General features: G+C 47.2%; 1 protein-coding gene across 1 annotated transcript; it reads left to right on the forward strand.

Moving 5' to 3' along the window:
- The first annotated feature begins 8,000 nt into the window (after positions 1-8,000).
- On the forward strand, positions 8,001-21,081 carry LOC125364417 (keratin, type II cytoskeletal 75). The gene is made up of 9 exons (XM_048363970.1): positions 8,001-8,483; positions 9,620-9,834; positions 11,456-11,516; positions 12,758-12,853; positions 13,705-13,869; positions 16,742-16,867; positions 16,992-17,212; positions 19,109-19,143; positions 20,849-21,081. Exons 1-9 carry the CDS (start codon positions 8,001-8,003, stop codon positions 21,079-21,081), a joined length of 1,635 nt encoding a protein of 544 aa, XP_048219927.1.
- Positions 21,082-21,677: the final 596 nt, after the last annotated feature.

Consider the following 21,677-nt stretch of genomic DNA (forward strand, 5'->3'; position numbering starts at 1 on the left):
GAACAGCGAAGGCCTGGATACCAATCACATGATGGCACCTGGTCATGAGACGCTCTCCCAGTTTGCTGTGCACCACCAGGGTCTTCTTCTAAGGTGATGCCCTATTGCTATGGCTCATGAGGGTGACTGTGCCTCCTCCACTGTGTTCCAATATCTAGGATATCATAGGCCCCCAATCAACACTTCTTGAAAGAATAATGAATGAATGCACTATGCAGCTTGCTTAAGGGCTCAGGCTAGAAGTGTCTCTCAGCTGTAATTTGGGAAAGAGGGGGCCAGAAAGCAAAGAGGAATGAGTTTTCAGGATGTCTGTTTTCCCGAATACTGAGCCCGGAGGTGGGGGATGAGGCGGGAGAGTGCAGCTTGGGGCTCTTCCTTCCCAACTGGTGACACACAGCCCAGCCCTCAGAAGCTGCCTCCAGACCTGTTGCAAGCCAATGGGGTGGTGTCAACAGCGTCTCTCCATGAGCCAGTATCGCCCGGCCCACCCAGTCTGTGCCCACAGGCAGTGGCTCCGTGCCAGTGTTCCTTGTGCTGGGTTTCTAGGTATTGTGTTTCTCGCTGCCTTCAGAGGGTTGCAGGGCTCACATCTCTGAGGAAGAGTGGAAGCACACCCCACTTCTCTCCTACTTTCCTCTCTCTTCCATTGCCCTATTTGGGCAATCTCCACATCTGCAGGAACCAGAGAGGAATGACAAACAAAGTATTCTGATCTTGAGGACAAATAAAGCCAGGCAAGTGGTCAACTGAATAGCCAAGGCACAGCTGGAATCATATCTAAAGCCTCCCGGTGGCTTCCTGCTGGGTTGCATAGAAGAGCCCAGGTATGTGTCACAGGCAATAGTAATTCTCTCTGGGCTTGCCAAAGTAGGAAAGCAAAAGGAATCAGGCAGGTCTGGCTCAGCTACCACACAGCTATGAGACTCTCAACAGTTTTCTTCCCCTCTCTAATCCCTGGTCTCCTTGTCTGTGTGGCTCTTTCAGGCTTTCTTTTTATTTGTTTTTTATTTTTGCCAGTCCTAGGGCTTAAACTCAGGGCCTGAGCACTGTTTCTGAGCTTCTTTTGCTCAAGCCTAGCACTCTACCACTTGAGCCACAGTGCCACTTCCTCCTTCAGGCTTCAAGGATTAATTTGTCCCTTCACTTCATTTCCTTATACACATGGTTGCCTTCACATTGGTAGGTGAGTTGCTGCTTTGTGAGTGTTCTTAAGATGTGGGAAGCCAGGCGCTGGTGGCTTCCCTGGTGGTAATCCTAGCTTCTCGAGAGGCTGAGATTTGAGGATCCAGGTGCAAAGCCAGCCTGGGAAAGAAAGTCCAAGGGGCTCTTATCTCCAATTAACCACCAGAAAACTAGAAGTAGTGCTGTGGCTCAAAGTGGTAGAGCATTTGCCTTGAGCAAAAGAGCTCAGGGACAATATGTAGGTCCCAAGTTCAAGTCCATGATAGACAACCACAAAAACAGATGTGCAAGTCTGTGTGGAATCTTGTACCACTGACATCGATGTGTGCTTCGGGTATGTTCAAAGCACTTGATTATGGGGCTTGGGACTGCTCCATTTTGCCTCTTGTGAGCATGTGTTTGAGTGGAAAGAGCACCCCATTTTGCTGCTGAGATGGACGGAAGTGACCTTGGGGCCTGAATTCCCATCTACACAGAATTCTGCCCCTGCCCATCCATGCAGGTTCATGTGAAAAGCCAGTGGAAGGGAGCAGACTAGGTGAGTCTGGCACACGTGGGTGGATGTTCCAAGTCATGAACTTGACAGATGGCTGAGACTGACTGGACCATCCAGTCCTTTTGGAGAACAATTATAGACATTGCAGGGAGAGCAAAAGGGGACCTGGAGGTAGAGAGTCTGAGCTCTTACAGGCAGAATGGCAATGGCTCATAGACCCAGTGAGTACTGAGGAAGTACAGATCCCTCACACACTATCAAGGTGGAGAATAACTTCTGGCCTGGCTTCCCTAAGTACCACCCAAACAGAGTCACCTTCACCATCCCCAGACCCAAGGGGTATGTCAGCCAGGTGTCCCTGGAGGGACAGTACCCCCAGACCATCCCAGCTCCCCTTTCTTTTCCAGCATAAGCTCATGGAGGGAGGGGAGCCCTGTCTGCTTTGCTCACATCTCCATCTAGAAAGAGATACCTGGAAGATGAAAAGTGCTGATGAGTAACTGCTCATTTAAGCCATGACCCCCCTAGTGAGCAGAAGGCCAAGAGGGATCTGCCATGCTGGACAATGGAGGAGCTGGTCTTCAGATGCTGTGATTAGGACCCAGTCTGCTCTAAGGCGGCCGACCCCTCAGTTCCAAAGTGCTACACATAGGTTCCTTCCTCTGCCCTAGCTTGACTGAAAGCTAAAGCTCCCTAAGGCATCCTTGACTTCTCATCATTGTGGGGGTGGGTGGGGAGGGTGCAGATCTTCTTCCCTTCCCCATCTCCTTCCACACCTCACAGTGCCAGTTACCACCTGGCCCAGCATCCTTGCACTCAACCACCTGCCATGGGTCATGGGCCTCTAAGAAAAATGGTCATCTCCCCTTGAGCAAAAGGGAAGTGTCAGGGTTTGGCTCTCCCAGTCTTTGAGAGCAGAGTAGACACGTGTCCTTAGATTCACCACTCCCAACCCTTTCCCTCAAAGCTGTAGAACACTGCTAACAGATGGGTTCAGTCATGGGGTCAGGGAAACCGAGGAATGCCGTGAGGGAATTTGTAGTTCTCCTTAAGAGACCATCACATGACCTCTACCCCAGTTTTATTTGGAGAGCTTAGGAGGCATACTGAACGAAAAGACACACCCCAAGTCACAAAGGTAGACTTATACCAGACCACCAGTAAACCAACTTCTTCAAGTGCATCCACCCACAGGTGTCTCAAGATGGGGACAGGTTGTGGTGTCAGCACTTGGGCCCACTTTACCTGAAGAGGCTTCTTGGAGGTGAGGGTTTTAAAAACATTTATTTATTATTATTGTAAAAATGATGGACAGAGAGGTTACAGTTACATAAGTTGGCTAAATGTTCTTCTCTTGTTCTTTCCTAGTTTTTCCCTCCCATCTCCACCCACAGTTGTATAGTGGATTTTCAACATAGGGTCTAATGACTATCACTGATGCATTTGTTCACACCCATTTCTGCACACCCCCTTACCCTCCCAAAGATAGATAAATGAACAAACAAGACAAAGGGAAATGAAAACAAAAACAGCAGCAAAGAAAAAAAATCCCTCTTGTTTCCACTTCCTGGAGTTCATTTTGATAAATATTATTTTTTATGATGAGCTGCACATAGCTACTGCAACCTATGTGATCATCTCCTAAGAATATTCTCCTTTGGTCTCACTCTGTGTGAATGCCTAGAGACCTGTAATATATATGGAATTCTACACATCCATCAGAAAGAATGACATTGTGCCATTTGTGAGGAAATGGAAAGACTTGGGGAAAAAACGACACTAAGCAAAGTAAGCCAGATCCATAGGTTGCATGGTTTCCTTCATTTGTGGTAACTAGAATGTGCCTAGAAATCTACAAGTAGGGCTGGGGGTATGGCCTAGTGGTAGAGTGCTTGCCTTGCATACATGAAGCCCTGGGTTCGATTCCACAGCACCGCATATATAGAAAAAGCCAGAAGTGACGCTGTGGCTCGAGTGGTAGAGTGCTAGCCTTGAGCAAAAAGAAGCCAGGGACAGTGCTCAGGCCCTAAATTCAAGCTCCAGGACTGGCAAAAAAATTTCTACAAGTAAACACACTGGATGGTAAAAGACCAAAAAAGGAAGTGGTGCTGTGGCTCAAAGTGGTAGAGCACTAGTCTTGAGCAAACAGTTTAGGGACAGTGCCCAGCCTGCAAGATCCAGCCCAATGATCAACAAACACTGGAGTAAGTTTTAAGTAGAATTACAAAGGAGTTTAAAAACAATACACAAAGAAAACTTGCCTTTGCAGAAAGCAAAGATAAACAGGTTAGTTTAACAAAATGAATACCAGGAAGACATGTTGAGGAGGGGGACAGATGGGTGACATACAGAGAGGTTACAGTTACATAAGTCAGGGGGCATTGCGGGGAGGGGCATGGGATAGAGGGGAGGAAGGGTAAGCAAATGCACTCCTTATATTCATTATATATTATGTAAAAAATTGAACTACATAATTGGAGGGTAGAGATGGGATGGGGGAAATGGGAGGGAACAATGGAAAAGGTGACATCGATCACAATGCATTGTACTTATAACCCAACTTATGGAGTTGAAATCCCTTTGTATAACTACTTTTTGAAAAAAGATAAAGGGATTAACACTCAGTAGATTTTTTTTTGTTTGTTTTTGTTTTGCAGGTTGTGGGACTTAAACTCAGGGCCTGGGTGCTGTCTCTGAACAATTTTGCTCAAGGCTAGCCCACTACCACTTTGAGCTACAGTTCCACTTCCAGTTTTTCTGGTGGTTAATTGGAGATAAGAGTTTCACAGACTTTTCTACCTGGGCTGGCTTCAAAACACAATCCTTAGATCTCAGTCTCCTAAATAGCTAGGATTACAGGTGTGAGCCACCGGTGCCTGGCCTGTTACGTGTGTGTGTGTGTGCGCGCGCGCACGCACATACATGCATACCTCTACAAGGACTTGAATACAGGTCCTGAACACTGTCCCTTTTTCTTCTTCTTTTTTTGCTTAAATCTGGCACTTTACCACTTGATCCACAGCTCTACTCCTAGTTTCTTTTCAGTAAAATTATTATAAAGAGGATGTGTAGAGAGGTTAGTTACATAAGTCAGACAAAAAATACATTTCTTTTTGGACAGTGTCACCCCTTCTCTCGCTCTTTCCCAATTTTTCCCTCCCATTCCCACCCACAGTTGTATGGTTCATTTTCAACATAGTGTCCAGTGAATACCCCTGCTGCATTACATCTAGGTTTTTGCTGGCTAACTGGAAATAAGAGTCTTCCTCATGTTAGTGAGCTACATTGAGAGAAGGTATCATTCTTTTAAAGGGTGATCCTCAGATCCCAGCCTCCTGAGTAGCTAGGATTACAGGCATGAGCCATTGGAGCCCAGCTTTTGTATATTTTATAGAAGATGGGCCTAGCATGTGGTAAGGTTCAGGTTGGATCCTCAGTACCACAAAACTAAGATTACTAAAACTAAAGGGGTTGACACAAGCTGCCAGGGAGATCAGGTGTCCTTGGTACTCACTGTCCACTAGGATCAAGGTCATTGTGAACGTGACAGGTCAGAGAAGGGAGACAGGAAGAAAGAGGAAATACATCTTCTCTCAAAGTAGCTCACTAACATGAGTGTGTGATGTAAGCTGGCTTGGGAATCCACCATCCTGGTGGGAAAATTAAGAGAGAGGAGGGGTAGAAAGAGCAAGCAAGCAAGAGAGCAAGTGAGAGGTGCCAGCTGGAAGAGAAAGGGAAAGGAACAATGAGATGACAGGGCCTGGAAGTGGAAGTTGGGGACTTGAGGAAGGAAAGGAAGGAGGGTACTGGAGGAAAGCAGGCTAGAACTGGCTTTGCCTTGGGCATCTGGGAGGGTCCTATCTTGTGGGCCTGTCCCAAAAGCTGCTTCTGTGCTCAGCCTAGCACCAGCTTTTGTTCTGCTGAAAGCTCTTCAGGGTTTACTCAGCAAGCTCCGGAAGGAAGCAAACAAACAAACATCTCTTCTTCTGGGAGACAGATTATCATGTAATAAAGACTACAGAGCACAAAGATGTTTATTCTTTCCACTTGAGAAAACATGCATGTACCACCCTTGCTGGGGTCTGACTGAATTGACACCCTAAGGAGAGACGCCTGAGCTCTTCTTGGCCTGTGTCAACAAAAGCTGTGATTCACAAATTCCGAGGTGCAAATGAGACTCCTTCAGATAACTCCAGCCAAAGGTGAGGCCCAGCCGCCTCGGTTGGTGGGGGGGGGGGGGGGGGGGAGGGGCGAGATGGCTCAGAGGCCCAGGGCTGCTGTTCTAAGTGCTCCTCTTCCATTCCAGGCAGGTGAGAGAATCTTCCAGGGACCATTTACCCTTTTTACCGTTGTTCCCCGCCCCCCCCCCCCCCCCCCCCCGCCCAGAGGATAGCCGTCAGGAAGGACCAGAGCACCTGGTTCTGCTTCTTACCTGTGGGACTGTGTGGACCATCTCCAAATTAATCTTTTTTTTAAAATCTTGTTTCCTCATCTATGAGATGGAGACTGATTACCTGTCATTTCCTCTGTTGCTCTGCCATCCTCCAGAACCACAGCAAGAAGCAAAAGCCAGCAAGACCCAAAGAGTGAACCATTTCTCTCCCTGACTACCCCATGGCAGAGACTAGAAGAGGAAAATACAAAAAAAATAATAATAAAAGGAGAGGGGTGGAGGTCCTGTAGACACCCTGTGCATCTGTACACTAGCGGGGATTGGAGAGCATGATGGTGCATGCCTGTAATCCCAGCACTCCGCAGGCCGCTGAGGCAGGGTCAGCAGGGGCTAAACAGTAAGACCTTGTCAAAAAGAAAAGAGAAAAGGAAGCAAAGGAAGGAAGAGAGAGAAGGAAGGGAGGGAGGAAGGAGGGAGGAAAAGCCAGATGGAAGGAGGGACAATGAATAAGGCTGTGGAGGCAAAGCTCCACAGGATGCAACATTGGAGCTATTTTGATCAGGAAAAGAAGAATTGGAGGTCTCACCTCCCAAGAAGGGGGCAGGCATTCTGGAAGAAGGCAGCCTCAACATTAGCTGGACAGTGACCCGTGATGCTTTATTGTACACCATCTTATTCAACAGTTACCAGATATCCTTCTAACCTGTCTTTCCAGTAGAACTACAAGCCTGGTACTGAGGGAAAGAATGTGCATTGTATTTCTTTCAAATCTGCATGGGACTCACTGCAGGATGAATAAACAGCCAACTTTTTGTTAATATTTATTTATTTATTTATTTATTTATTTATTTATTTATTTATTTATTTTGGTGTTGTAGAGAGAGGGATGACCCTAAAGTTTGTACTCTAGGCCTTGTGATTTCTCAGCAGGCACTGTAAAACTTGAGCCATACCTCCAGCCCGAAACTCACTTGTGAACACTGGCAAAAGAGAAGACTCAACCACCATTTGCTCCACAGCTCACTGGTCAAGGGCATTGCAAAAGTTGTCTGCAGCATGTATACTCAGCACAACCCCTATTTTATAGACACATGCATATTGAGGTTCAGCAAAGTTACATAACATGTCTATGTCCCACAGATGCTCATTGGTGGGCTGGGATTCATACTCATGTCTTTCTACTCTCACAATTTCCTGCCACAGAAGATGGAAGTCTGGCTGGCCTTAAAAAGTCACATATTGGAGTAGGCTCAGTGTATACACATGTGAACACACATACAGATACCTCTGCCCCCAGAAAAGTATGCATGATCTACCCAACAGATATGGAAGCTTTCTAGCAAAAGAAAGGGTCCATCCAGGCTGGGTGAATGATGAGTGTGAAACAGGATTTTCAAGATCTGGAAGACCACCCTCATTGCTAAGAGTTGGGGAGGGGAGGAACCTTCACAGCTGAGAGCATCGCCAGTCAGGGGAACAGGAAACAGTAGACGGCTGTCACTTGTATTGACACAAGATGTTTGGACAGGAGTTGGTCCAGGGCCTAAGAAAGCGGTTTAGAAATGAGCCAGTGTTGCTTGAGTCCACTAGAAGATGCATGATTAGGACATGACTGAAAGCAATTAAGTTGCTTCTCACTGGTCTGCTGATCAAGTTGCGACTGGAAAGGAGTTTCCACGTGGGGGAGGGAAAGAAGGGAACCAACCAGTGGCTCTCCTTGCCATTTCCCCCAGGGGTGCTGAGTGTGAGCTCAGGGTTGGAGAATGCCTAGGGGATGCTATCAGCAGGGCCCCCTCCGTTCATGTTGCCCCGCCCCTCAGGGAGGCCCATAAAAGCCCAGGAGGCCCCGCAGCACCCCAGCTGTCTGGCTTCTCCATCTCCTTCACCGCCTACCTCAGGAGCTCCTCTGGCCAGCCATCCTTGCCCATCATGTCCCGGCAGTCCACCATCACCTTCCACATGGGCAGCCGTCGGGGTTTCAGCACCGCCTCGGCCACCACCCCAGCTGCTGGCCGCTCCCGATTCAGCTCTGTCTCAGTGGCCCGCTCTGTGGGGAGCAGCGGGGGACTGGGCAAGATCAGTGGTGTTGGAGCTGGCTTTGGAAGCCGCAGCCTGTACAACCTCGGAACCAAGAGGGTCTCCCTTGGTGGGTGTGGGGGCAGTGGCTTCCGAAACGGCTTTGGTGGCAGGGCTAGCAGTGGGCTTGGAGTCAGCAGTGGATGTAGCTATGGTGGTGGCATTGGTGGGGGCTTCCCGGCCTGCCCCTCAGGAGGCATCCAAGAAGTCACCGTCAACCAGAGTCTCCTGACACCCCTCAACCTACAAATCGACCCCACCATCCAGAGGGTGAGGAAAGAAGAGCGTGAGCAGATCAAGACCCTCAACAACAAGTTCGCCTCTTTCATCGACAAGGTGGGGTAGGCCCCTCATCCATGCCAGTGGGCAAGCCCAACCTGGAGAGGACAGCAGGTCCACTAAGGCAGGCCTCCAGTGGGAAATTGGCATGGGCAACTGATTCCAGCCATGAGTGAAGGCATTTTCAAGCCAGGCTGTAGACCACCAGGACCTGGTGGAAAACCTTCCCGCCCTTTCTGAGGTCCTCATGGGCTGGTGCTACCACCAAGAGAAGAGTTCCATGGAGTCACCTCTCCTAACCTAGAGCAGGCAGAGTCCCCAGACACCCAAGACTCCCTCACAGAGGCTCTTGGCCTCTGAACCTTTTCCCTGGAGGCCTGAGGGCCTTTAGGCAACCTGCATAAGCTTTGTATATCCCTTCCTTCCTTCCTTCCATCTTTCTTTCCTTTCTCCCTTCCTCCTCTTCCCATCTCTCTCTCCCTTCCTTCTTTCATTTCTTTCTTTCTTTCTCTTTATTCTCCTTCCTTCCTTCTGTTCTTTCTTCCTTCCTTCCTCTTTCTTCCTTCCTCCCTCTTTCTTCCTTACTTCTTCTTCCTTCCTTCCTTCCTTCCTTCCTTCCTTCCTTCCTTCCTTCCTCTTCCTTCCTTCCTTCCTTCCTTCCTTTCTTTCTTTCTTTCTTTCTTTCTTTCTTTCTTTCTTTCTTTCTTTCTTTCTTTCTCTTTCTCTTTCTCTCTTTCTTTCTTTCTTTCTTTCCCTCCCTCCCTTCCTCCTTTCTTCCCTCCCTTCATTCCTTTCTTTCTTTCTTCCTCCTATACTGGGCCTTAAACTCATGGCTTGGGCCGTGTTCCTTAGCTTTTATGCTCAAGGCTAACAGTTGAGTCATAGCCCCACTTTCAGCTTTTCTTTGTTTGTTTGTTTGTTTTGTAGTTAATGGATGATATGTGTCTCACAATCTTTTCTGCCTCTGCTGGCTTTGAACCAGATCTCAGCCTCCTTCTTTCAGCCCCCTGAGTAACTAGGGTTATAGGCATTGTGTCACTGGCAGCAGTCTTTGCATAGGTTTTGTCTCATTTTATTGTCGCTGTTTGTTTGGGGCTGGAATTGTCAATTATACAGTTGCCATCTGGGCATGGGGTGAAAGAGCTGGCTACCTTTCCAGCTTCTCAAGTTCTGTTTCCTCTGCTCCCCTGCAGGTGCGCTTCCTGGAACAGCAGAACAAGGTCCTGGAGACCAAGTGGAACCTCCTGCAGGAACAGGGTTCCAGGACCGTGAGGCAGAACTTGGAGCCCATCTTTGATGCTTACATTAATGACCTCCGACGGCAGCTGGATGGTGTCACCACGGAGAGGGGAAGGCTGGATGCAGAGCTGAGGAACATGCAGGAGGTCGTAGAAGATTTCAAAGTTAGGTGAGCTAGAGATAGACTTCTGGACAGACATAACCTCCTAGGTTTCTATTCTCTGAGGACCAAAGGTGCTAAGAAGCCAGGGCCAGAGTCGGCTGAGAGCTTTGGAACCTGTGATCCCAGTAGGTGAAGGCAGGTAGAGGGTAACAAAGAGATTTCATCTCATACCTGACATTAACAAGTAGCCTATTCTCTTTTGTGCTGGTACTAGGGTTTGAACTCAGTGTTTGCTGGTACTAGGGTTTGAACTAGGGTTTGCCCTCTCACTTGACTTTTTTTTTTTTTTGGCCAGTCCTGGGCCTTGGACTCAGGGCCTAAGCACTGTCCCTGGCTTCTTCCCGCTCAAGGCTAGCACAGTGCCACTTGAGCCACAGTGCCGCTTCTGGCCGTTTTCTGTATATGTGGTGCTGGGGAATCGAACCTAGGGCCTCGTGTATCTGAGGCAGGCACTCTTGCCACTAGGCTATATCCCCAGCCCCCCTCACTTGACTTTTTGACTCAAGACTGATGCTATACCACTTGAACCACAGATCCACTTCAAAGCAGCCTGGTCTTATCTGTCTATATGATTTTAATAGGATACCAGCATCATCTAAGCAAATTTTGCCACTCGCTCTAAAATTATAGTATTATTTAGTACCCTTGGCCAAATTATTTATCTCCATTGTATGTGGGCTCAGTGACTGAGATGGCTTGATTTTCCAAGATGGCACTTGCTCAGGGGTGAATGGAGTTAAAAAGGAAGAAGTTAGGTTTGGCCAAAAGCCGAGAGCTCACACTTACAATCCTAACTACCCTGGAGGCTGAGATCTGAGGATTGAGGTTCAAAGCCAGCCCTGGTAAGGAAAGTCCTTGAGACTCTTAGCATTAATTAACCTCCAAAAAGCCAGAAGTGGAGCTGTGGCTCATGTGGTAGAACATGATCTTTGAGCAAAAAATATAAGGGAGAGAACCCTCGCCCTGAGTTTAAGCCACAGTACTAGCACAAAAAAGAGAAGAGAAAAGAAAAGAAGAATTGGAGTTTGGACAAGACAATGACAATCTGATCTTTCTTTCAGAGGCTATCTTCAACTGTATATCATTCAGGCTGCAGAAGGAGCCCAGCCCTAGCTAGCTCTTTAGCTAACACAGCTTCGGGTTCTGAGCTGGAGCGAACCCCTAGTCACAAACAGCAAACTGTGCAGAATACTTCCCAGGGTACTTCTAAGTATACTCAGTACTTCCATGTGCATTCAGTACTTTCAGTATACTCAGTACTTCCCAGTGCACTGAACAAATGACGATCACCCCACAGTTCACAGAAACTGGAGGCTGTAGTTTTTTGATGACTGGAACTGCACATCTATAAAGAGAAGGAATTGCCTAAGCATGTATTTCAACTCCATTAGTTCCATGTTCACCTCCTAGTCTTATAAAAGTTTTAAAATAACTGGCAGAAGAAATGATTCCCTTTTATAGAGGAAGAAATAGAGGCTAAGTGAATCACTCCAGGTCACACATAGGTCAGTGTTGGAAATGCTGGAAAGGATTTGAAGTCTCTTAATTCTTGCTACACCGGCCTGGGAAGAGTTAAATACAAGCCTTGCTCAACAGCTTCCCTCCCCCACTCTCCTCATCCTTACAGGTACGAAGATGAGATTAACAAGCGCACAGCTGCTGAGAATGAGTTTGTGGCCCTAAAAAAGGTGAGTAGCAATACTTGCAATCATATTCACAGACAAACCTGCATGTGAATATTTATAGGGATTCTTTGCCTAAACTGGAAGCAGCCAAAATGTCATTCACTGGGTGAGTAGGATACACAATCAATAGTTTGTGCATGCAGTAGAATACTACTTAGTAATGGAAAGGAATGCAGTAGAATACTATTGTCTAATGAAGGGGAAAACAAGCAGTTGCATAAAAGTTATACAAAGTATGATTATATTGGATATAGTATTTTTGAAAATAAAGTAAGTTGTTTTTTTTTTTAAAAAACAAAACAAAACAACAAACCCTGTGTTGGTGGAGAACCAGTTCATGGTTGCCAAGACAGGGCTGGGGGAAGAGGAGAGGACAAGAGTGACTGTCTGTGAAGGAACTGTGTGAGCAAAGTGTTTGGGATGGTAGAAATGTTTTGTATTCTATTTTACATGGATCTACAATTCATTTTAAATGCATGCTTTGTATGCTCATATATGTGTTTGGTTGTGCCTTACTGCCTTTTTTTCCTGGTAGTATACTTGGACCAATTAGTAACTGGCAATTTAGGAACTGATGCTAACTTGATTAAAATACATTTTATTTACTTATTCTTATTTTACTTTATTTATTAGTTTAAAATGAATGTTAGTGTGTATATTCTTTTAATTTTTATTTAATTTAATTTTTATTTTTTGTTTTGTTTTGTCATGGGACTTGAACTCAGAGCCTGGGCGCTGTCTCTGAGATCTTCAGCTCAAGGCTAGTACTCTACCACTTTGAGCCACCTCTGGTTTTCTGTTGGTTAATTGGAGATAAATCTCACAGACTTTCCTTCCTGGGTTGGCTTTGAGTCGTGATCCTCAGATCTTAGCCTCCTGAGTAGCTGGCATGAGCCACTGGTACCTGGCTACTTTTTTTTTTTTATGAGCAGAAACATCTCTGGAAGGAGATTTTGACACCTCAGTCTTTATGGGGTGTGAGCATGGGCCACCTAAGAAATGCCACATCAACCTTGAGGCCATCTAGAAAGCTTATAGCTGCAAAATATATCTCTGTGGTTGAAGATCCCACTCTGGTTTCTGGCAACCCAGGGAGCTCCAGCCGCAGCTCAGTGATCTCCTGTCTCCAAATCCAAGCTAGAACCCCAGCTAGAAGGGCCAAGCAGGATTCTTTCTTGCCAGCTTCTTTTCCCTTCCTGCTCAGAGCTGGGGTCTCAGAGGAGCCTCCTGGATTTTTGTTGCAGGATGTGGATGGTGCCTACATGAATAAGGTAGAACTGGAAGCCAAGGTTGACTCTCTCACGGACCAGCTCAACTTCCTCCGGATGGTCTTTGAGGCAGTAAGAGTCTGAAAGCATTCCCTTTCCCCCAGCCCCCACCCCAACCACCCCAGCCAGGTCTAGAGTCTAGAAAGAAAAGGAAGCTGCAGGGTGTCATTTACTTAGTTCTTCCGCCCCACACCTTGTCCTAGACACCCCAAGCTGGGCCCTGAGGTAGCCTGAGGGCCAGAAGGAACTTCATGGAACATTGTCACACTGAACTATCTGGGCTCTGGGGCTCCGTAGCAGGACAGCCCTAGCAAGGAGAGAGTGCTTATGCTCACATTTTAGGTCACTGGCTACCTATTCTCAAAGAATCAAGAATCACCAGCTCCCTTCTCCCAGGCAAGTTCGGAGCTGTCCCTCGGCTATTGGGATGAAGGCTTCTTGCTCTCCAAAGATAGTTCATTCTAGGTCCTGTTCCATGGAAGGCAGGGACCTGGTCTGTGGAAAGGGAGAGAGAGGTAGGGAGTGATGAGGTCATGCTATGTATTGGTGGGGGTGAGGGCTGGTCACAGAATCCTAAACATCACCAGTTCCGAACAAACCTTTTATGCAGAGTATGAACAAACACATCACATGCAAACCTATGTGGTTTGGGTCAGATTTCCCCACCTAGATCCAGGAAAAGCACACCAAAGGGAGTTTTGAGAGGTGATACTGGGGGATACTCCCACCACATCTATCAGTAACCCAGAAACTTCTCGGGATAGGATAGGAGCCCCTGCTTGGCTGGGAATGCCTGCTGGACAGATGGAAGAATTTCTACCAGGGATCCCAAGAAGAGGACTCCTGAGCTAGGCCCTTAGCTATCATAGGAATTCACAGTTTCTTCTTTTCTGTGCTCGCTTGACACCTCGATGCCCTTACAGGAACTGTCCCAGATGCAGAACCAGGTGAGCGATACATCCGTGGTGCTGTCCATGGACAACAACCGCAGCCTGGACCTGGACAGCATCATTGCTGAGGTCAAGGCTCAGTACGAAGACATTGCCAACCGCAGTCGGGCCGAGGCAGAGTCCTGGTACCAGACCAAGGTGAGCATGGGTTCCCCCTGTGACAGGTCCCAGCTTGGGGATCTCTGAGTCTCCATATCATCAGCTCTCTCAGGAAGCAGAGAATTCCTGTTGCTTTCAGCTTGCCAGGAATATCTTTGCTACTCTGAAAAACTAGCTGGAACTGCATGCAAAAACTCAATCATACAACCTAATTAATATGTTGCCCAGGCAATTCTGGGTACAGAAGGATAACCATAGTCCCCATGTCATTCACAATCTGAGTAGGCTGGGAAAGACTCTAAAACAACTAGAAAACAGTCATCTGCTCTTAAGAGACCTATCAGGTCCTTGCATATTCATTGATCCCTGTTACAGGGTTATATATGAATGATACATTACCATTAGCTAACACACAAATAATACCAATTAATTCTACTAACCTGAAGAAACTAAATGATATGTAGTTAAAAAATAATCACCCTGCATTTCCAAAACAGAGAGCTCAAGGTCTGGGGGACAGGACATTAGTAAATGGACAATCACTATAGGGAAAATAAAAATGAGATTAACAATGAGCTCCAAGGACCTTCAGTTCCAGGTCGTTAGAGCAGTAGGAAAACAGTGAAGAACAAAAGATGGGAAGGAAGGGCTGGGTGCTGGTGATTCACCCCAATCATCCTAGCTACTCAGGAGGCTGAGATCTGAGGATCACAGTTCAAAACCAACCTGGACAGGAAAGTCCATGGGACTCTTATCTCCACTTAACCACTAGAAGTGGGGATGTGCTTCAAGTAGTAGAGTACTAGTCTTGAGTAGAAAAGCTAAGAGATAGAACTCAGGCTCTGCTTTCAAGTCCCTGTACCAGGACAAAAAAAAAAAAAGATCGTAAGGAGGGCAGAATGATTAAGGCCAAGCAGCTGGACGGCAGGAATGTATACTTTGTGAAGCAAGAGCGTTTCTACCTGAAGAAAGATGTTGAGACTATCATAGAGAAGGTTTGCTTTGGAGGTTTGGCTTTGGAGGGGTGTAGCAAACACATGAGATCGGCTCCTTGCCAAACCCAAGGACTTACAGGGAACCACTGCTCACACGCGTGCTGGCCTCAAATCCCTTGCCCCTCTCTGCACACTGCCTCTGCTTTATCTGCTCTGCTGGGGGAAAGAAAGGAAAAGCAGCCAGGGGCCTGGGGTACACTGTGTAATTCGTGACAGAAAGCAGAGCCCCAAAGTGAAGTAGTTAAAATTCAACATTTCCCCAGCAATTCCCCATGTTGCGGGTCAGTTTCTTCTTCTAATTGTGTCTGGAAACAGAAGCTGAGCCATCCAGCGCCTCTACTAGACAGATCTCAGCTCAGGAAAGGGCTCTCCTTCTGTCAGAAAAGGTGTCTTCCTTTCCCATCGGCTAGGGGAGAACGTGTGACAATTCCTCCCAAAGTACTGTGTCTGGATGCTCAGCCTTAGACTGAGAACCACTGAGACCAAGGGCTTGTAGGAAAGGTCACACTCGTGCCCTGCCCCGACCCAATGCTGTACCGATGCAGCTCCTCCTCAGTTCCCTGCACTGTGTCTGGAGGCCTACCAAAATTCATAGGCACGGTTGGTCTGGACCCACGTACCCAAGATGAGGAGCCTCCCCAGTGACAGTGACCAGGTCACCCCCTGACCCCTAGAGCTCAGAAGACCTTTTGGTTCTTCTCACAGGCTCTTTCCTCTATTTGGAATGTTCTCCCCAATTTAGCCACTCAACCCCACCTTTGTAACCTTCAGGCCACTACAGAGTAACTCCATGCCTGGAGAAACTTCTTTACCAACCCTTCATACTTCAGGTCTAAGGCAAGCTCCTTTATGACCCTCTCAAGGACCCTGTTTCCCCCCCCCCCCCCCCCCCCGTCCATTTGGAACTACAGAATCAGTAATGTATTGATTTTATTGATGCCTCTGTCCTCCAATAATCTGCAAGCTATGTTCGTGTTGCCTCCTCCTCCCACAAGCTCCTGAGCTCAGGAAGTGCCACCAGAATACAGTCAGTAGAACTAAACACACATTTTTCCTGGTAATGTTAAGCAAGTACCTACTGGTCTGGTTCTAAGTTAAGTACTATTATTTATCTTCCTGGGTGGCTTTGCAACATCAAAAACTTGTTTGTGAACCTAGAAAATAGGAGCCACTTAATAAATATTTGTCAACCTGAATCGCAAATAATATACTAACTGTTTTGGAAATGCAGGGTGATTATTTTTTTAACTATGCATCATTTATTTTCTTCAGGTTAGTAGAATTAATTGGTATTATTTGTGTGTTAGCTAGTGGTAACAGAGGCTTGTTAGATAACGATGGGAGAGAAAATTTTTGAAATATTTGCATTTGCTAATAGTTAATTTATAATGAATAATGTAGGTGAAAGTACTCTCAGCAAAGTTTTCCCTACCTTTTTAGTCATTGCTGTATTACTAGGGCTTGAACTTCGCATTTCAGGCTCTCTCTTTGGGTTATTTGTTTGTTTATATCAGTACGGAGGCTTGAACTCAGGGATGAGGTGCTGTCCATTAGCTTTTCCACTTGAGACTAGTGCTCTTCCATGTCTCCATTTCTAGCTTTTATATAGTGGTCAATTGGAAATAAGAGTCTTATGGACTTTTGCTCAGGCTGGCTCTGAATTGCAATCTTCAGCTTTCAGCCTCCTGAGTAGCTAGGATTACAGGTGTGAGCTACAGGCACCTGGCTTTACCTTATTAATTTTGTATTTGCTTAAAGTTATAGAATTTTCATGAATAATAATATCTTTAAACTTAATTGTAAGTATCTGAGATCAAGAGAGGCTGCCCAGTGAATGAGGTGTCAGCTTGTGGCACACAGAACATGCCCAGGCCAGATGTTTAAGTAGATGACTGAGTCTGCTCTGGTCCTATTAGTATGAGGAGCTGCAGGTCACAGCAGGCAGACATGGCGACGACCTTCGCAACACCAAACAAGAGATCTCTGAGATGAACCGGATGATCCAGAGGCTGAGAGCCGAGATCGACAGCGTCAAGAAACAGGTAATGCACTGGTAAGGCCAAGAGCTCCTCCTGTGGGGTCACCTGCTTTCTCAGAGGGCTCCAGGGGAGCACCCCACTTCCAGGGACCCCCCAAAGGGCTGAGGACATCCTCCTGTCCTCTCAGTGTGCCGGCCTGCAAACAGCCATCGCTGACGCTGAGCAGCGTGGAGAGCTGGCCCTCAAGGATGCTCGGGCCAAGCTGGTAGACCTCGAGGAGGCCCTGCAGAAGGCCAAGCAGGACATGGCACGGCTGCTGCGAGAGTACCAGGAGCTGATGAACGTCAAGCTGGCCCTGGACGTGGAGATCGCCACCTACCGCAAGCTGTTGGAGGGCGAGGAGTGCAGGTAAGGTGGGGTGTGTGTGTGTGTGTGTGCCAGCTCATCCTCAAAGCACACTGAGGCCACTAAGATGCCTGGGAATCATAAGGGTGCAGGTTGCTGGGCTTCTTCTCCACCACAGGTGTCCTCAGTTGTGACAGAAAGTACAGATATGATCTCCTTCCCAGCCAGCAAAACATTTGCTTGTTTTGTTTTTGCTAGTTGCGGGGCTTGAATTCAGGGCCTGAGCACTGTCCCTGACTTCTTTTTGCTCAAGGCTAGCACTCTACCTCTTAAGCCACAGAGCCACTTCTGGCCTTTTCTGTATATGTGATGCTGAGGAATGGAACCCAGGGCTTCATGCATGCTAGGCAAGCACTCTACCACTAGGCCACATTCCCAGCCCAGCAAAACATTTGAAATATAACTGTCTAGTACCTCTTAGAAATCTAAGACCTGAGCAGATCTAAGTAATCTCGTTCTATCCAGAAAAGACATTGGTGACATGGAAGATCTCAAAATGTGGTCTAAGGATGAGTGCCGGTGACTCATGCCTGGAATCCTTGCTCCTCAGGAAGCTGAGAGCCGAGCATCAAGGTTCAAAGCTGGCTCAGGCAGAGAAGTCTGTGGGAACTCGGTGTTCTGACAGTTACCAGTGGTATAACTGAAGGCAGATTCCTTACCCTCTTTGCATCTTAGTGTTCATACCTATAAAATGGAGATAATGATAGTCCTGCTTTATGTGCTATTAAAAGGGCTTAAACGGGGAACTATACCTAAAGCTCTTAAAATAATGCATGGTATGAAACAACAAAAAAATGTTAGTGGCCAAAGACAACTCAGCTTTGTGACCATGGGGAAGCTAATTAGCCACTCTGAGCGTCAATTCCCCTCCATCCCCAGCGTAAAATTGAGATAATAATACCTACCTAATAGGGTTGTTGAGAGAACTAAGTGGTATAATGTAGGTAACAGGTTCTCAAATAATGTTAGGTCTTGTTCTGAGTATGTGTTTAAGAATGAATGCTAGTTGCTAAGACAATAATAGGATTGTTGCTATTGTTATTTTTATGAGACAGACTTCTGTCCACACCTGCAATAACCACAGTACATGAAACGAGTCCCTTGTTGAAAGAAATCTTGTTAAAGCTCAAGCCTTGCCTTTCCAGTAGATGCCAGTCAGTGATTAGGTTTCTTTCCCTTAAAGTGTTTAGCTTAAACAAAAAACGTGTGCCTGAGATGATAGGTTTTTACTCCTATGGATCCCATAAATAATCTAGATTATTCCATTTATTAAATTATTATAATTACCGAGACTACTAGTATTTTTACCACTGAAAATTATTTCATCATAGCACCTACAATAGAAACACCCAAGGGTTTTACAGTACATTGAAAACCATTGGGCTGGGGACATGGCCTAGTTGCAAGCGTGCTTGCCTTGTATATGTGAAGCCCTGTGTTCAATTCCCCAGCACCACATATACAGAAAACCACCAGAAGTGGCACTGTAGCTCAAGTGGCAGAGTGCTAGCCTTGAGCAAAAAGCCAGGGACAGTGCTCAGGCCCTGAGTCCAAGCCCCAGGACTGGCAAAAAAAGAAAAAAAAGAAAACTATTGTCAAAAAAAAAAAAGTCTTTGCAGTCAAGTTCTGGTGGCTGGTGGCTCTTGCTTAATATCCTAGCTACTCAGGAGGCTGAGATCTGAGAATCACCACCCCCACGCCACCAAAATAAAATAAAACCAGAAGTAGAGCTTTGGCTCAAATGGTAAAGTGCTCCTTTTGAGTGAAAAGCCTAAAGGACAGTATCTAGGCCTCAGCACTCAATATCTAAGCATGTGCCCCCATCACCCCTCCCCCATCATTGCAAAGGCCCACAAGCTACTGGCCACCACAGTAACCTTCCTTTCCCTCCCCCCACAGGCTGAGTGGAGAGGGGGTGTCTCCAGTTAACATCTGTGAGTATGACCCTCTTCTTGTGTCGTTTGGAGGGTGTGTGGCTACAGAGAGAGGGTGGGCTTGCCCCCCGGGCTACCATTAGAGGGAATCCTGCAGCCACAGGCAGGGCTCCTTTTAAGAAGATTGGAGGCTTTGAAGAAAGCTGTTTTCAGTGACAGACTTTTAATGTCACAATTCTTTGTCTTTGGGAGTAAGAGTGTCACGCCATGCCTTGGGAAGCATGATTTGATGTTGGCTGTCATTGTTCTGCAAAGGTTTAGGAAGTCCTAGCCACACCACACTGTCTTGCTGGAATGAGAGTCTAGTCAGACACCTCAGAGATGAGCACTTGATGTAGATAGGACTTATAAATGCTGGGGACCTTCCTGGGGGCTTTGGAACAAGCACTTACCACACTATGTCCCAAGGCATGGACAGTGAGCTGTCCTTTTCCTTCCAACAATTTGAGAAGAGACACACGGCTCAGCACTTCAGAGAACAGCAGCAAGAAGGCAGACTGGACAGTGTGGGGCGGGAGGGGTATTACTAGCCTGCTGCACTCTGCCATGCCAGGCTGGTCAGGTCAGTGGGTGGAACTTAGATCTCAGTGCTGGCCAACAGAATGATTTTGGCAACTTATACTGTACAAGTGAGTTTGCTTTTCTTGATGGGAGATCCGTAATAGCAATTAATTATTCTAGCCAGTAGTTTTAGAGGGCAGAACTTGCAGAGCCACAGGGCATCTTTAATCTCTATCTTGTCTAGTGTTGTGGAGACCCCAGAACCAATTTGGGAAGCAGATAGTGTAACCTTGAGGTTTCGTTGCTCTTTGAAGATACCTGGAGGTCTAAGCTAGCTTCCTAGGGTTGACTGGGTGGCTTAACAGGAATACCGTTGCCCAGGTGTGGAGGCTATAGACAAGATGTCAGCAGGCTCTGCTCCCTGTGAGATTTGGCAAGAAAGAAAGTGCCTGGCCTCTCCCTAGCTTCTGGTCACAGTCCCGGATCTTTCCTGGCTTGTAGTTACCTTCCTCCAGTCTCTGTCCCTGTGGTCCTGTGACCTAGCCCCTGAGTGTGCCTTACCCTTTTTGTAAGGACTGTTCACTCTGGCTTTGGGCTCACCTAACAGCCTTTGTTTCACTTGCTTGCATCCACAAAGAGCCTCTTTCCAAGTAAGGTTGTGGCCACAGGGATTTGGGGTTCAGATGTCAGTGTAGCTTTTTAAGAGAGCTCAATTCATATGTAACAGAGACCATCTTTCATTTGTCCTTCTTCCACAAAGCCCAAAGTCAGATACTAGACTGTTGAAGGAGATTGTTAAGTTGGAAGTAGAGATTTGTAGGAGAAAGGGGGACAAGGTTTATTTTTGGTGTATAAACAAGATTCTGGCCTCCCTTCCCCGGGATTCAGAGTGTTGACACTGGGGGACACCAATGTGTGCTCCCCAGAAGGGAGAGTCCAGATCCAGGCCCAAAGAGTGAGAGAAAGTGAGAGAGGAGAAAGAGCGAATCAGATGAAGCAACAGGGAGGCTGTGGCAGAATCACGGAGAAAACTTCGTGGAGAAGCCTCCAGAAGGTTCTGGAAGGAAAAGAGAGGCCACTGAGTTAGCAAAAGAGAGGCAAAGGCCCTTTCCACCTGGGAGGTTGCTGGTAGGTGTTACAAACTGTGGCATAGAATAGTGTCTTGTCTCCAGCCTGAGATTCTGACATTGCCTTTCTCCCACAGCTGTGGTCACCAACACCGTGTCCAGTGGCTATGGTGGTGGCAGTGGCATTGGAAGTGGAAGTCTGGGTCTCAATGGGGGCAGCAGCTATTCCTTTACCACCAGTGGTGGGCATAGCCTGGGCACAGGCCTGGGGGGCTCTGGCTTCACTGCCAGTAGCAGCCGGGGCCTGGGAGCCAGTGGTGCCAGCGTCAAGTTTGTATCCACCACGTCCAGAAAGACCTACAAGCACTAAAGCATTGGCAGCCAGCTAGCTCCCCCAACCCCTTCCCTGAAGCCTGTTTATACTTATACCTGGACACCTGGGTCTTTCTCCTTGTCCACCTGTGCTGCCGGAGAACCTGGCGTCCTGGCTAAACTCCATTCCTCCACTCTCCTGACTAATCTCCAGGCTGCTCCTGGCACCTCTCTGTGCTAGACATGCAAATCCAAAGCTTCTTTTCCTCCAGAGTTCATAGCCAGATGATTGGATCCACCAGGCCCAGGTGGTCTTGCAAACGTCCTTCAGCCCCCCCTCCCTCCCTCTGGACACAGAGCTGAGGAGTGGAGATCTTTGTCTCCCAGGCCAAATCACTGCCAGGCTGGCCCTACCTGTCTCAGGCTGCTTATAAACTGCCTGCTGGAGTGAGTGTTTCTCTATTCCCTCCCTGGAATAAATGTATGCGTAATATGTTTGGCATCCAGCCCTTTTATGTGATGATGATGATGATGATGATGATGATGATGATGATGATGGGCCTGGCCCATTTCTACCAGGCTGCCCACTGCCAGATTCCCCACGAGCAATCCTCAGGGCACATCAGCTGTTGCCCATTCCCCTTGGAGCCAAGA

Source organism: Perognathus longimembris, chromosome 1, assembly GCF_023159225.1.
Source record: "Perognathus longimembris pacificus isolate PPM17 chromosome 1, ASM2315922v1, whole genome shotgun sequence".
Classification (NCBI taxonomy): domain Eukaryota; kingdom Metazoa; phylum Chordata; class Mammalia; order Rodentia; family Heteromyidae; genus Perognathus; species Perognathus longimembris.

Bases quoted from the DNA above. Each gene is read 5' to 3' on its own strand.
- LOC125364417 (XM_048363970.1), top strand. From the start codon at position 8,001: ATGTCCCGGCAGTCCACCATCACCTTCCACATGGGCAGCCGTCGGGGT. The intron at 12,854-13,704 runs GTAAGAGTCTGA...ATGCCCTTACAG, and splicing joins TCCGGATGGTCTTTGAGGCA to GAACTGTCCCAGATGCAGAA. The intron at 17,213-19,108 runs GTAAGGTGGGGT...CTCCCCCCACAG, and splicing joins TTGGAGGGCGAGGAGTGCAG to GCTGAGTGGAGAGGGGGTGT.